Source organism: Nicotiana attenuata, unplaced genomic scaffold (genome assembly GCF_001879085.1).
Source record: "Nicotiana attenuata strain UT unplaced genomic scaffold, NIATTr2, whole genome shotgun sequence".
Classification (NCBI taxonomy): Eukaryota; Viridiplantae; Streptophyta; class Magnoliopsida; order Solanales; family Solanaceae; genus Nicotiana; species Nicotiana attenuata.
This window is the reverse complement of record NW_017670377.1, coordinates 688,280-704,011: the sequence shown is the minus strand read 5'-3', so window position 1 is coordinate 704,011 and position 15,732 is coordinate 688,280. Positions and strand designations below refer to the sequence as shown.

At 41.3% G+C, this 15,732-nt stretch overlaps 1 protein-coding gene across 2 annotated transcripts; it reads right to left on the bottom strand.

Annotated features, from left to right (window-relative positions):
* Positions 1-6,665: 6,665 nt before the first annotated feature.
* Positions 6,666-13,755, bottom strand: LOC109238599 (ABC transporter B family member 3-like). 2 transcript variants are annotated; one of them, XM_019405088.1, is made up of 12 exons: positions 13,160-13,755; positions 12,829-12,883; positions 12,536-12,711; positions 12,226-12,447; positions 11,896-12,134; positions 11,169-11,694; positions 10,531-10,804; positions 9,319-10,196; positions 8,978-9,244; positions 8,633-8,896; positions 8,241-8,534; positions 6,666-7,332 (listed from the first exon to the last, which is right to left on the bottom strand). In XM_019405088.1, the coding sequence occupies exons 1-12, from the start codon at positions 13,487-13,489 to the stop codon at positions 6,979-6,981; spliced, it is 3,879 nt and encodes a 1,292-aa protein (XP_019260633.1). In that variant the 5' UTR covers positions 13,490-13,755; the 3' UTR covers positions 6,666-6,978. The 2 variants fall into 2 exon arrangements, with proteins under 2 accessions (XP_019260633.1, XP_019260634.1); XM_019405089.1 differs by lacking the exon at positions 6,666-7,332 and having other exon boundaries at positions 8,365-8,534; positions 8,638-8,896.
* Between the last annotated feature and the right edge of the window lie 1,977 nt (positions 13,756-15,732).

Below are 15,732 nucleotides of genomic sequence, written 5' to 3'. Positions count from 1 at the left end.
AGAATAGAAAGTAATAATAGAACGAACCCATTCAAGAATATTCTACCACGAGCTGCCAAAGCACGCTCAGTCAATCGTTAATCTCCAGCCCAAAGCCAAAGCTGACCAGTACAACTATGTGTCTATTAGCATCTGCCAAGTCACTGAATTTTGGCTTTAGATAGTCCCTTTCTCCCAAAGCAAGAAAATAATCTCTCTTTTTCTTTTCTTTTAAGTTTTGGTTAGTACCCCTTCTTACGAAATCTTTGCTTGGACGACTTAAGAATTCTCCAAATTTGAAAAGGATTAGTCCTTTACGTAATCACTTATGAAACAATTTAAAATTATTTCTATTTTTCTTTAATTACTTTCCTTATCTATTTTAATAGAATTAAACATTACTTTTACTATCAAATCAACAACTATAATAAGAGTGAGGTAAAAGTTATTTTCAGAGCTAGTACGAGAAACATAGAAAATAAGTATCACCATAGAAATAACGACTGACAGGATGGATTGAAAGTAGACTCTGACGCTTGTAATTTTATTTGAATTTAGATTTTGTGCATTAACGATATTTAGATTCTTGACACTATCAGATTACATTAGCTTACAATAACAAGTAATTCTCGATATAGAGTCTGATTTGGTGACATGAAAAGAGAGAATGATAACCTACTATATGCCTATAATGTTAAAAATTTACAATGTCAAAAATGAATTGACATTGCTATTATATAACATAAATACATACTTCCTTCGTTTCAATTTTTGTGTCACACTTTCCTTGTTAGTTTGTTCTAAAAAGAATGACATTGTTTGACCAAAAAGTATTAAATTTTTTTTGGGTTAAACTAATTAATGAAGAAAATAGAGGATAAATCTTAGCCAAGGATAATTAACTCTAGATCTAAGTGCATTGGATAAAAGAATGAGATATAACAAAACTTATGGCTCGATTTAAGATCATTAAAAGACATCAAGTATGATGATAAACTTACATCTTTGGAGTATCGTTCCGTAATGTAAGAGCAAAGAAGGAAAAGAAGGAATGCCATTGATACTATCAGATCTATATTTATTGATTTGGCAATGATAATTACAGAGATTTGTATTTGCTATCTAAGCCCTTTTCTTAGTCTTCCGTTCTTCTCCCTTTTCTCTCTCTGAGAGGAACCCCCTTTTTCTTGTCTTCTTACCCCCTATATATATTATCAGTATTCTCTTTTGTCCATCGGTCCTTAACCAGAGTGCCTTCGTCTCCTTACTGTCCTTCACGTCGCCTCCCTTAAATATCACGATATCCACTTCGCCATAGGCTTTTTGATGGCTCCACCTTCGGCCGTGGCCGAGGTCTTCGTTATTATTATACCCTGTGGGTACGACCACTTCTTAGTCGACCTCATTTCATTCCTTTAGCGCTAATCCATGTGCCGTCAGATTTTGACCCATACAGTTAGTCCCTCCGCCCGTTGGAGTCGCTTATTGGCGAGCTCAATGGGCGGACCCTGTTGATTCAAAAATGGAGAAATTGGAATGCTTTATGCAAGGGGTGAGAACCTTATGGCGAGGTGGCGACGTGACGCTTCCAGAATCATGTCGGACCGTTACGTCAGTTCAAATTGGACCGTTATGTAAGTTCAGGGTGTTATCAATATTCCTCATGCGTCATTATGGCACGAGTTTTATAGGCAGTGTCGTTTCGCATGCCCTTTTCGCTTTCTAACTAGCGACTCTTGGTTCTCCCGCTCAGGACATTTATATCCCTATAAATAAGGAGGGAGCTCCTCATTTGAATCGTTACGTTTTCCAATTGCTTAAGAGAGAATTTCACAAGTCTTGTCCTCTTTCCTTAATCTCTCATATCTCTGCTTCTGCTAAGATTTGTGGTGACCATCGTCTTTTTTATTTATCATCTTCGTTTTTTCGATCAAAGAAAACAAATGGCTAGTACTTATTCCCACTCTGATAAAGCTGTAGGTGCTACGGTGCCGGAGAATGTCGCATCCCTGCTCGAAGAGTGAGTGGAATTGGTGGAAGATGAGGGGTTTCCGATGGTGGATGAGGTGGTTCCTCGCCCGGGGAAGGCGAGGACCGACTTTAATAGCCCTACCGGAGATGAACTGAAGCTCGTTTCTTCCACGATAGATGCTGCAGCGATCACTGCGTCCAAAGCAAAATGGGGGATCCCCGATCATATTGAAATGGTGCTGGCGGATAAGGATATAGTGCATTTACATCGCCCGGGCTACTGCGCGTTTTACGCGTATCCTTTTCTCATCGGGTATACGCTTCCCCTTCCTTCCTTGGTGGTTAATTTATGCCATTTTTATGAGGTGTGCCCGGCTCAACTCTCTTCGTACGCGTATAAGCTTTTCCTCATGCTCATCAAGTACGTATAGTTGGCCGGCCGAGGAGTTTCTCTAGGGCACATGCTCCACCTCTTCGCCCCCCATTTCCTTCGGGGTACGATGATTCATATGCGTCATCGAGGAACCAAGAGCTTGGTGGTCAAGATGGATGACAAGACTAACCGCCGCTTCTGGGAAAACTACTTCTATGTCCGGATAGAGCACGTCGTATCGAACCCGGCGGGGTTTCCTGAGACGTGGCATTTTGCTCGTAAGTTCCCCTTTCCGTTTACTTCGTGCAATTTTCTTAAGATGGTCATCTGTCGTATCCCTTTAACGACTTTGCTGAGGATTTGCTTTTGTTTTTCTAGCCGAGAGACTACCTCCCCTGCTAGTTGTCGATATCCGGGAGTAGGTGAGCGCAATTCTTCCCCACACAGTGGGGATTCGTGAGTGGGCGTCTTTTCATGAGAAGTTTGGGCGCAAGCCGCTTAACGGGGAGTTGGTTCGTTGTGGTTTCTCTTTGTTCTCTACTTTTTTTTTTGCCTTGTCGTTATGTAATCAAATCCTTCCTTACTGACAGGTCGGAGAGGAGCGAGAAGGACGAGGGCTCCTCTGCTTGCTTCCGTCAACCGGTGCCCTCTACCCGGCCCGCACCAAGAGCTTCTACAGGCAAAGGCATAAAGGGTCTGGCCGCTCGTCGGACCGCACCCGCGGCCAAAGCTGTACGCTTGGAGGTTACTCCTCAACCGGAGACCCCGGTTCCCGCAGTTTATTCAACGGGCGAATCCTCCCGCGTCGGTAGTGGAGAGGCCCCATCGAAGAGGCGAAGGTTAGTGTTTGAGAGGGCTTCTTTAACCGAAACACCCTCGGGGTCGACCTTGTTTCGACGGCACCCGAGACCGGAAATGCGGAGGCGACGCGCATTGCGAGCGTTCAGGAGGCTATCGCGACAGAGGGACGGAGTTATGAGGCCGTTGTTGTTATTCCAAGCAGGCCATCGTCATCTCAGCCAAACCGCACCCCGTCTTCGGCCGGTGAGAGGGGTAAAGGCGTCATGGTTGAGGATTATGAATCTGAGTCCGACATCGACCCTGAGGACGTGAGGATGTTCGAGGAGGGCTTTACCCGAACTGTGGTAAGGGCTGAAGGCCCTTCCCGTATACTTGAAATTCCGTCAGATCTCAACCTGTTGCAAGACACGGTGGACTTGGTGCCAAAGTTTGATCTTTTGTGCTCCGTCGCTGAAAGCGAATCCCTTAAGGAGGTTAGCACTTCCGGGTTGTCGCGCGGTGTGGCCGCGATGGCGTTAAGGGTGAGTGCTTTTTTGATTTTTTTTGTTTTGTGATCTTCGTCATTACACTGACTTATTCTCTCCTTTCTTCTTTTTCTTTTTATAGACTTACATGCTGGAGATCGAGAGTGCTCGTAGGGCTGAGACGCGGGCCGAGATTTTTCTAAATGGTCGAGAAGTACCGGCGGTATCGCAACAGGTGCCGTGAGATGCACGAATAGCTTAAAGTGGGCGCTAGTACCCAGTCCAACAAGGAGGAGTTGGAGAAAAGGGACAAGGAGCTGATGCGGTCTATCCACAGGTGTAGTGAGCTTGAGGGACTGCTCCATGCCAAGGACGAGGAGCTCGAGGTGGGCAAAGGAGTTGCCGCGGAGTGCGAGGACCTTCAGGCGAAGGTTCTTTTTTAACGAGCTGAACTTGAGCAAAAGCACTACTAGAGTCGACGCCCTGAGTGCAGAATGGTCTAAGAAGGTGGCCGAGCTGGAAAGGAAAGTGGCCGAATTGGAGAGAGCCGAGGTGCTCGAGTGTCGGCTTTGGCGAGGGCAGCGGCGCTAGAAGACACTATCCGCGTCCTCAAGTCTGAGCAGGAATCTGAGAGGGCGACGGCCACGCTGAGGGAAGCACGGCTCGATGAGCGAATTGGCGAACTTGATCAGGATGCCTCGGGCTTGAGAGATCGGGTTGCAACTCTTGAGGCCGAGAAGGCGCAACTGTTGGCTCATGCCGAATCTGCCTCCGCTGTTGTCCTGCACTGCTTGTATGAGTTATGGGTTCATGCCGAGGCCCACGGGATATATACAAGTGTTTGTGGGAGGCGGGGAGTGTTCCTGAGGTCGCCTTTGAAGATGCTCGGGCGAAGGCTCGCGAGGCTCGTATTTCTTACGGTTACGACCCTGCGACACTGGAGGCTGGTGAGGGCATTGAGGTAGAGGATGGACTTTCTGATGATGAGGACGTTGGAGAGAACGGCGGTGGAGATCACACCGAGTGAAACTTTGTCGTAGCTTTGTACTTAGTTTTTTTTGTTCCTTTGTTGTTTATTTTTACCTTTTTCTTGAGGTCCCGTTTTGGCCTTTTGTAAGGCGCGATTGTTGCGCATGTATATTTGAATAAAATAGTCGTTTCGCCTTCGTTTGTGTGTCTTTTGACTTTCTTTCTCCTCTCCTTCTTGGAGAGAAGATTTTCGTATTTCTCCGTGATGAGTCCCTGACCTTTTAATTGGGAATTCGAATGAGGGCGGACCTGGTTTGCTTGATCCGGGTGAAGTCGGATCCCGTTGTGTGAGTTTGAATGAAGTCACCTCGGCTCTGCAAGTTCGGGCGAGGTTTACTTCTGAATTTCCATCTTAGGCGAAATCAATCTTGATTTGTCCATTCGAACGAGGTCGAATTTAGACTTGCCATCTTGGGCAAAGTCAGTTTTGACTTATATATTCGACCGAGGTCGAATTTAGATTTGCCAACTTGGGCGACGTCAGTTTTGACTTATATATTCGACCGAGGTCGAATTTAGACTTGCCGACTTAGGCGAAGTTAATTTTTCATGGCGGGTTTAGCGATGGTAGGGGGCGAGCTCGAGTGAGACCGAACTGTGACCCGTTGTGCGTTCGACGGGGTCAAGCTTTGATTTGTTGGTTCGGGTGGGTGAATTTTTACTTCCACTCGGCGATGGCCGATGGCCGTGAGGGTGTTAATTCGAGCGAGGTCGAAATTGTAACCCGCCCTGAATTCGAGCGAGTTCGAATTTTTCTTTCGTCTGGCGATGGCCGATAGCCATAAGGGTGTTAATTCGAGCGAGATCAAATTGTAACCCGTTGTGAATTCGAGCAAGGTCGTATTTTTCTTTCATTTGGCGATGGGCGATGGCCGTAGGGGTGTTAATTTGAGCGAGATCGAATTGTAACCCGTTGTGAATTCGAGGAAGGTCAAATTTTTCTTTCATTTGGCGATGGCCGATGGCCGTAGGGGTGTTAATTCGAGCGAGGTCGAATTGTAACCCGTTTTGAATTCGGGCGAGGTCGAATTATTCTTTCACTCGGCTATGGCTGATGGCCGTAGGGGTGTTAACTCGAGCGAGATCGAATCGTAACCCGTTGTGAATTCGAGCGGGTCGAATTATTCTTTCACTTGGCGATGGTCGATGGCCGTAGGGGTGTTAATTCGAGCGAGATCGAATTGTAACCTGTTGTGAATTCGAGCGAGGTCGAATTATACTTTCACTTGGCGATGGCCGATGGCCGTAGGGGTGTTAATTCGAGCGAGATCGAATTGTAACCCGTTGCATTACTTTTGTTGGAGAACATTACTCATCGCCATATTGTTTATGCGTACTTCGGGATGAGTCCCGGTTCGTTTAACTTTTGCTTTCATTGTAGAGTACTGTGTATCGGGATGAGTCCCGGTTCGTTTAACTTTGCTTTCATTGGAGAGTACTGTGCGTTTCATGGGCCCATCGCTCAGTCCCTGGTTCTGGGGATTGTTTCTTAACAACATCGACCTGCTCGGAGCTGTTTCTGTTATTTGTGGTATGGTGCGGCTTAGGGGGCTTTGCTCGGTCGTTGCTTGCGAGATAGTATGGTACGGAACATTTTCCTGGTGTGGTTAGTGGCGTTCGTTCCTTGCTCGCGTACCTGTGAGAATACTCGTGTTCCTGTTCTGAACCAAAAAGAGAGCGTGATAAGTTAAGCCCAAACGAAATTGCCCATTACCTTGGCCTGGTAAGTCGGCAAAAGGGGGAAAAGCGTTGTAGGGTCGCTCGCTTCGCCTCGTGCTCGAATGGCGGTTTCAGATTTGGCAGCCGTGTTTGGCTTCGTCGTTAGTCGCGTCCCAGCTTCTCGTGGGTTGGGTTTACCTTGCTATATCGAGATCGAGTCCCAATCCCATCCCGTCCGATATGCGCAAACAATAAGGGAAACATGTCATACTTTGCTCACAAATCACATAGTGCGTGTGGGTACTATATGAAGATAGAGAGACTGTTTCCGATAGACCCTCAACTCAAGAAAGGACTAGACACCATTAGTATATAAAAAACATATTCCATTAATAATAGCACAATATGCTCAACAAAGGAGAGAATACAAGATAGAGATTAGAAATTGCAGTTCCCTTGTCCAACATTACATTTCCTAGTACCTTAATATGTACTGCTTCGTTGGAATAGTCGATGTATGCATAAACTAGACTAGACACCATTCAATGACAACAACAATATACTCAGTAAATTTCCATAAGTGGGGTCTGGGGAGGATAGTGTGTACGTAGACCTTACCCTACCTTGTGAATGAAAGGTTGTTTTCAGTAGACCATCGGCTCAAGAAACGACTAGACACCATTATTACATAAAAAACATGTACTACTTCATAGTTCTAGTAGACTTTGATACTAGAGAAGCATAAATACCATCTTCTCTATTAACCAAAGTTTCATGATTTCCTTTTTCAACAATGACTCCATCTTTGATTACTGCAATAACATCAGCTCCTTTAATTGTAGATAGTCTATGAGCCACTACAACTGTAGTTCTGCCTTCCCTTACTCTATCAAGTGCATCTTGAACTACTTTCTCAGACTCAGAGTCAAGTGCACTTGTAGCCTCATCTAGTAGTAGTATCTTTGGACACTTCACTATTGCTCTTGCAATTGCAACTCTCTGCTTCTGTCCACCAGATAGTTGTATGCCCCTTTCACCAACTAGTGTGTCATAGCCCTACAAATCAAGGCAAAGAAGAGAACAACTTATTAGAGTTGCTAAGAGCCAAAGGACAAAGATAAAGTCTATCTTACATGATTCTTTTTTATGTCATGATATACACGTGTTGAACGGCTGTGACTTAAGATATTCGAGCAAATTCTTCAAAATACACTCAAAGTTAGAAAAACTCCATGTATTCGTATTTGATTTGTACACGTAACGAATCCATGTAACATAGGATAGAATGCAATGTCGTATGCAGGATTTTGCAGAAGCAGTGTCGACCTATTGTCACAATTCCTCTTGTAAGTAGATTTGGCCAAGAACTATGATCGTTTAAAGTTCTACTTCATGTCCAAGATTGATATTCGGTCTATTGTATATATACATGTAATATATAAAAAATAAATATAATGTTGTATGACAAAATGCAGTGTCTTATACAGGATTTTGCAAAAGCAGTGTCGGCCTATTGTCACAATTCATCTAGTAATTAGGTTTGGTCTAGAACTATGATGGTTTAAAGTTCTACTTCATGTCCAAGATTGATATTCGGTCTATTGTATATATACATATTTATTTTTTTAAAAGTGTTATTTACATATACAAAAATTCGAAGTAATGTCGGATGACACCCCTTAGTGCATGTGAACTTACACACAAGAAAGATGACCAAGAACCTATTTTAGTGAATCTGATCAAGAAAAAAGGGCAGCCCGGCACACTAAGCTCCCGCTATGCGCGAGGTTTGGGGAAGGGCTGGACCACAAGGGTCTTCTATAGTATGCAACCTTTACCCTGCATTTCTGCAGGAGGTTGTTTCCACGGCTCGAACCGTGACCTCCTGGTCACATGGCAGCAACTTTACTGTTACGCCAAAGCTCCCCTTGTAACAGCTAGAATTTCATTCCATAAAAAGTTACCTGTTGTAAGCCACTGATGAAGTTATGAGCATTAGCTAACTCAGCAGCAGCTAATATTTCAGCTTCAGTGGCATCACCTTCCTTTCCATATGCTATGTTAGCTCTGATTGTGTCATTGAACAACATAGGCTCCTGACTTACCAGTCCCATTTGTTGTCTCAACCATTTCACCTTCACCTTTTGAATTTCTACTCCATCTAATGTGATTAGTCCTGAATCAGGATCATAAAATCTTTGCAACAAAGAAATCACCGTAGATTTTCCGCTTCCACTTTCTCCCACTAGAGCGACCGTCTAGCATAAAAATATACATTTTTTACATCAGAATCATTGACAAATCGCGCCATAAGAGCGCTAAAAAATGATTATGGGAATAATGCATTAGAATTTACCTCACCAGAGCTAATGACTAGGCATAGATCTTTTAGAACTTGAGCCTCAGGTCTACTTGGATAATTGAAACTGACATGTCGAAACTCAATATGTCCTTTCACATTTTCTAATGTCATTCCTGAGTTATCGCTTGAGTCTATCTTGGATTGCCGGTCAATAAGTGCAAATATAGAAGATGCACCACTTTTGGCTTTGGTGGAGTCAGGAGCGAGGCCACCTGATTGAGAAATCGCGGTAGCTGTCAAGCTAAGACCATAGAAAACCTGAAATTCAGAACTAGGAAAATTAAAACAACAAAGAGAAGAAACTTGATACAAATCTTATCTTTAGCTCACAAGACTTACCCGAAAAACCTCAGCAAATGTGACCTTACCGGACTCGATCAATCGAGCACCAGCATAAAAACTGGCAGCATAGACAGAATACAAGCAGAACATTGAAAAACCAAAGCCTGCACCACTCAATAACCCTTCTTTTATTCCAGCTCTAACTGGTTCTTCACATTTTCTTTTGTATAATTGCACCACTTTCTCTTCAGCAGAGAAAGAAGCCACTGTTCTGATACTTCCAACTGCTTCACTAGCAACTTGACTTGCATCCTCGTATAATTTCTGCAGAAAAATTTCACTTGCATTAAGAAAACTCATCTTGCAACTTTTCATTAGTACAGAAGTTTGGAGCTAACCTTAGCATCAGCGGCAAAACCACTGACATATTTCATGTGAAGATATCCATTTAATCCAATTAGAGGCAACATAACTATCATTATGAGTGCCAATTGCCAGCTTGCTTCAAGTCCAATAACTAAACCAGCTATAGCTGTCGATGTATTCTGCACAACCAAAGCAAGTGACTCTCCAACCATACCTCGCACAGATGCAGCATCTGTAGATAGTCGGGTGCTAATTGCACCAATCGAGTTCTCCTTTCTGTCGAACCAACTTATCTCCATGTAAACTACTTTCTCGAAGCACATTAAGCGAATCCGCTTGATTAACTTACATCCTGCTACAGCAAAAAAGAATGTCCTCAAGGGTGTTGCTAGTAAAGAAGCCAATCCTAGACCGATAAATATCAATGACCAAAATCTTGAATGTTCTCTGACTTCATGAGCTGGTTCATAGAAAGTCTTGATAACATTAGAAAGAAGTACCCCAAAAATAGGTAATATTATAGCATTAACCACTGCAGCTATACAACCAAGTAATAATTCTGGAATCTCTGGTTTGTTCATAAATGCCAAGCGACAAAGTGTGTTGTCTTTATCCTTCCTCAGTACAGCTGTTGTTGAATTAAGATCATGACATTCACCAACTTCTTTCTCTGCTGCACTAACTGAAATGGACGACGAATGATGGCTGCTATTCTCGATCCTGAACGAGCCTCTACTTACTGATCGTGTTAGGATATTCTGCTTATTTGATTTCTTTTCAGGAGTTAGGATTATCTCTTCCTTGTCCAGTTCATTTGAATCTTGTTCTCCTGAATATTTGCTAAGCTCTTGCAACTGTATAAGCTGAACATATGCTCCTTCCCTATTTTGCAGCATTTCCATGTGGGAACCTGAAAGTTTGAAAAGGATAAGAAATAGTAATCATAAATTCTTTGCTATCATCTTTATAATCACATTCATTTTAGAATTAAAAAAGGGCAGCCCGGTGCACTAAGCTCCCGCTATGCGCGGGGTCGGGGGAAAGGTTGGACCGCAAAGGTCTATTGTCAGCCTTACCCTGCATTTCTGCAGGAGACTGTTTCCACGGCTCGAAACCGTGAACTTCTGGTCACATGACAGAAACTTTACCAGTTATGCCAAGGCTCCCCATCATTCATTTTAGAATGAACAAGCTAATAATCTTGAATCCAGCGTACTGGAAAAGATAGTTTATGTGACACAAACCTTTTTCAACGATCTTTCCCTCTTGGATTACAGCTATTGTATCTGCATTCTTTACTGTACTCAAGCGATGCGCAACAATTACTGTAGTTCGGTTAATCATGACACTGTCCAATGTCTCTTGAACAATCCTCTCAGATTCTGTATCAAGAGCACTTGTAGCTTCATCCAAAAGTAGAATTTTGGGATCCTTCAGTATTGCTCTTGCAATGGCAATTCTTTGCTTTTGGCCTCCCGACAGCTGACTTCCGTGATCGCCCACTCTGGTGTCTAGTCCCTAAATTTGAAGGAATAATGGACAAAGATAAACTTTCTAAGTAGCGTGAAGAAAATTAGTTAGCTATAAAGGGGCAGCCTGATACACTAAACTCCCACTATGCGTGGGGTCCAGGGAAGGGCCGGACCACAAGGGTCTATTATACACAGCCTTATCCTGCATTTCTGCAAGAGACTGTTTCTACGGCTCGAACCCGTGACCTCCTGGTCACATGGCAACAACTTTACCAGTTACGCCAAGGCTCCCCTTCTATATTAGTTATCTATAACTTGATGGAAAATTTAATGTCACTATATTAAATTTCATCAGTAAAATTGCAGGTGGAAGTATGGTTTCTAGTTACAACCAAAGTCTAAAGCCTGACCTGAGGTAAATTATCAATGAACTTAGAAGCATTGGCAAGTTGAACAGCAGCTTTAATTTCTGCAAGAGTTGCATCGTCCTTCCCATAGGCGATATTATCCTTTATTGTTGAACCAAACAGCACAGGTTCTTGGCTAACAAGCCCGATTTTCCCCCTGATCCACCTAAGCTGAAATTCTTTGATATTTATACCGTCAATCAGAACTTCACCAGCCTGTGGATCATAGAACCTCACTATTAAACTTATCACTGTCGATTTTCCACTTCCACTTCGCCCTACTAGAGCTGTTGTCGTTCCCTTTGGTATCGACAGAGAAAAACCGTCAAATATGCTCTCCTTTGGTCTTGCTGGATAACAGAAATAAATGTCCTTAAGTTCAATGTCACCACTAATGTCATGAAGTTTCTGGCCATTCATATCATAAGGATCTATAGCCGGCTTCCTGTTTATCGTCTCAAACATTTTAAATGCTGCAGCCTTTCCAGCAGCAAATGCACGCAAGCATGGAGATGCATATCCTAAAGAACTGCGATTAAGAGGAGAAGAAGGAAAAAAGGAGTTAAAAAGACGATAAGGCTTAGTATATCGGTGTCATTAATACATGTGGAGCTGTGTGGTTTCGTATGCCATATGTGCCATTCGTTTGCGAAGAGTTTTGGATGTTAGATAAAGAAAGCTCCAAGTGAAAGAAGCGAAACATACAAAGAAAAGGCAGAATGGAACCTACAAGGAGCCAGTTAGCGTTGCCATAATGACATTCATTACATCTCCTCCAGTGTAGTTGTGGTCCAGAATCATTTTTGCACCATACCATATAGCTAAAGCATAACTTGTATAGAACACAAACATAAAAACACCGAACCCGAGCCCTGAAGCCAAACCCTCTTGTACACCAGAATGATAAGCTTTGTTTAGAGAATTTTGATATTCAGAAATAGCTCTTCTCTCTCCCGTGTACGATGCAACCTGAACGAAAAATCAAGCCGATTGGTGAATAAAAGCTTATGAAACAGTTGAAAAGTAAATAAGAAAAATGATTCTTTCCAACTTTTCATACAGTTTTAATTGAGCTTATTGTCTGTTCAACCACAGTTGCAGCTTCTGAATAATGAGTCTGTGCGCGGGATGCTAGTTTTGCCAGAAGGATTGTCAGGACAGCAGAAGAGATGACAAGTGGAGGAACTGAAGATAACAAGACCAACGATAGACGCCACCCCTTAATAAAAGCTATTACAAATCCTCCAAAGAATGTAGCTGTTACCTGAATAAATTTGCCAACCTGCAGTTTCATGTGAATAGAGTTCATGATAAAATCTTTCAGATATGTCAAATGGTAATGATGTACATAAATTTGCCTTTCAGAATACCTTTTGGCCGATGGCGTCTTGTATAGTAAGAGTATCACTACACAAGCTTTCAATAATCACACCAGTGTTAGCCTTCTGATCAAAAAATCCAATATCTTGTCTTAGTACTGTTCTCAGATATAAGTATCTAATCCGAGCAGCCTGCCTTTCGCCTGTGACCGTCCAGCAAGCCACCTCTGAAAAGATGCTAATGTAAGTACTGAGTTATTTCACTTAAAGAGAAACTAAACTACTTTAACAATGGCATGCAAAATAGAAACAGGTATATCAGTCTGGTAGTTAAAAATACTTACGCGTAAATGTAGCAAGACCTGAACCGAAAGCCAGATACATGAATTTAAGGGCTACCTGAAAAAAGTATGACACAAGAGGAAGCAATAAAATGAAATAACACTCTGAAATAGTACCCTATACCAGTGGCGTAGCCACATACACTGAAGGGTGGTCAATCGAACACCCTTCATCGAAAAACTATACAGTGTATATAGAAACTTATATTGTGTATAAACGCCTAAAGTTATTTTTTATGTGTGTATATTAAATTTTGAACACTCTTCGCGAAATTCCTGGCTTTGCGCCAGTGCTCTATGGTTGAGCTTAAAAAAGGTATAACAAAGCTTGTACCTTAGAAACTTTATCAACAATTTTTCCGTTATCCACGGTCATTCCAAATGAATCAACTAACTCCCCAAACAGAACAGCCATCAGGGGAAAACAGATTCCACTACCAACAGCTGTGATCATACCGATAACCATCAATGCATGATCTGTGGTGTCCGCAAAGGCGAACAGCTTATAGTATGGAACTTCTTCAGCAGCAGCAGCAGCAGCAGCAGCCTCTTTCTGCTTTTTAGTCTTGTCCGATTCTCGTGTAAAATTAGAACCTTCTGAGGATTCTAAGACTCTCGTTTCCCTGTTATCGATGCCTGTTTCGATAGCATTCTCTTCTGCCATCACTCAACTGCAGCCTGATTTTCCAACTATTTACTCAGCAACTGCTATAGTTGACACGGGAATTTATACAACTGAAGAGAGATTGATATATAGATCAGAAAAACTGCAATCAGTTGAAATACACATTTGAAAGCTTAAAACATTACCAAGTAACTAATGAACAATCAGAATTATGAACATTACTTCATAAACTGTGACTTTAGAAGTATTGTCAATACTCCTGGAAAAATAAAAGGCAGGCCGGTGTACTAAGTTCCCGCTATGCGCGGGGTTCGGAGAAGGGCCGGACCACAAGGGTCTATTGTACGCAACCTTACCCTACATCTCTGCTAGAGGCTGTTTTCACGGCTTGAACCCGTGACCAGGACCCGTGACCTCCTGGTAACATAGCACAACTTCAGCAGTAACGCCAAGGCTCCTTCGAAAACGAAAAAGAGAATATGATTGCCTTACTAGTTTTTACTCATGCAACTTGTTGCTGCTGATCAGTCAGGAATGAGACATATAGAACAATAACCACTCTCTTCTATTAATAGGCTTTCAAGTGGACGTCAGATAATGCCATAGAAAATGATGCTTTTAGATTTACAAAGATATATCACTCCCTACTGTTCAGACATAATATAATTAAGTCAAAAGTATGTTCTCACTAACAGTTTAAACTTTTGAATGAGATAGTCGCACACTTAAACATGGTATTCACATCTCGCCAGCACAGTAACAAAAGAAAGAAATATTGTCATGTTTTGATTCGTGAAAAAGAATCAGGCACGGACATGAGGAGGTGTCTTGAGAGTCGATACATATTATAATTAAGTTAATTAAAAGTGTGCTTATTGCATACCTCAACATAGTATCAGAGCAAGCAAAAGGTCTTGAGTTCATATTTCACTACCACAAAAAGATAATATTTCCGCGTGTTTGGCTCGCGAAAAAAAAAAAATTAGCTCCACACGCGAGAGCCATGTGTATACATACTAATATAACTCAGTTAAAAATATGTTTTTTCTAACAACTTAAACTTATGAATGAGATGGTCCGACACTTAAACATCTATATGCAACCTAAACCTATTAAGTCAAATAGGTTTTGGAACCTAAAATAATATATTTGGTAGCGCCACAATGACGCTCAAATCATCTGCAGATGGCATAAAATCCTTGTATATATCCTCCAAAATGATTTAATTCCTTAGACGAATCGTCACAAAAAGTACTAATAATTCAATTATTTAATTAACCACATGTACGGAGCTTTAATTCTTAAATTATATGTTTAAGCTCAAAGCGTCATTCTTGAACAGTTTCTGAATGTTTTTTATGCTAATTAAACACACATCATAGTAATTGGTGACAAAGACTAAAGACAAATCAGCATCTGGGGTTTTAGTAAACAATGTTGTCAGTCTGCTTTCAATGATTTAATATCGTACAAATTAAATAAAAACTTAACAATTCTTGATGTTTCTGGATGGAAGTACTTTCGAATTGATTAACGTTATACTTTCTCCGGTCCACAATAAGTGACCAATTTGCTTTTTTATTTTGGTCCAAAATAAGTGTCCATTTATATAATCAAGAAAGAATTCAATTTGTTTTTACAAAATTACCCTTATGTACATATCCCTAAAAAGTTTTCTTACTCCTCACGTTAAATATTTAATTAAGGGTAGTTTAGTCATGCTAGGTATTATTGTATAGAATTTAGTATTTCTTAATGGGCGTGCCAAAAGCAAATTGATCACTTATTGTGGACTGAAGGAAGTAAATAATATGTCCCATTCAAAAAGTCCAATTATGCTTTAAATAACTTCTTAGTATTAGTATATGAAACTTCTTAGTATTAGTGTATACTACATTGACAATAAAAAAAAATTACACTATTAGTATTATATTTTAACATCTTGTAGCATGTAACTTAACTTATTTTTCCATGTTACTAATCTATTTATTATGGATAATTGTGTGTAGTTATTTTTTATGCGGTCTGATTATAAAATATTCGTTTAAAGTATCAGTGTATAAATTAAACTCTAACGTTTTATACTCATTTCAGGTGTGACTTTGCAAGAAGTGGCATAATATCGAGGCTCTCAGAATATAAATTATCCGCTCTTGGTTTTTACGCCAAATTAATATTATGGTTCTTTTACTATTTTTATTATTAACCATAATTAATTGATATGTATTTTTGCTGTATTCATTACTTAATCGTAGTATATTAATATGTTTTGGAATGTGCAT

Excerpts from the sequence above, each read along its gene's own strand:
- LOC109238599 (XM_019405088.1), bottom strand. The coding sequence starts at position 13,489 with ATGGCAGAAGAGAATGCTATCGAAACAGGCATCGATAACAGGGAAACG. Across the intron at positions 12,448-12,535 it reads AAGACGCCATCGGCCAAAAG|GTTGGCAAATTTATTCAGGT; the intron begins GTATTCTGAAAG and ends ATGAAACTGCAG. Across the intron at positions 9,245-9,318 it reads GTTTTGCCGCTGATGCTAAG|AAATTATACGAGGATGCAAG; the intron begins GTTAGCTCCAAA and ends ATTTTTCTGCAG.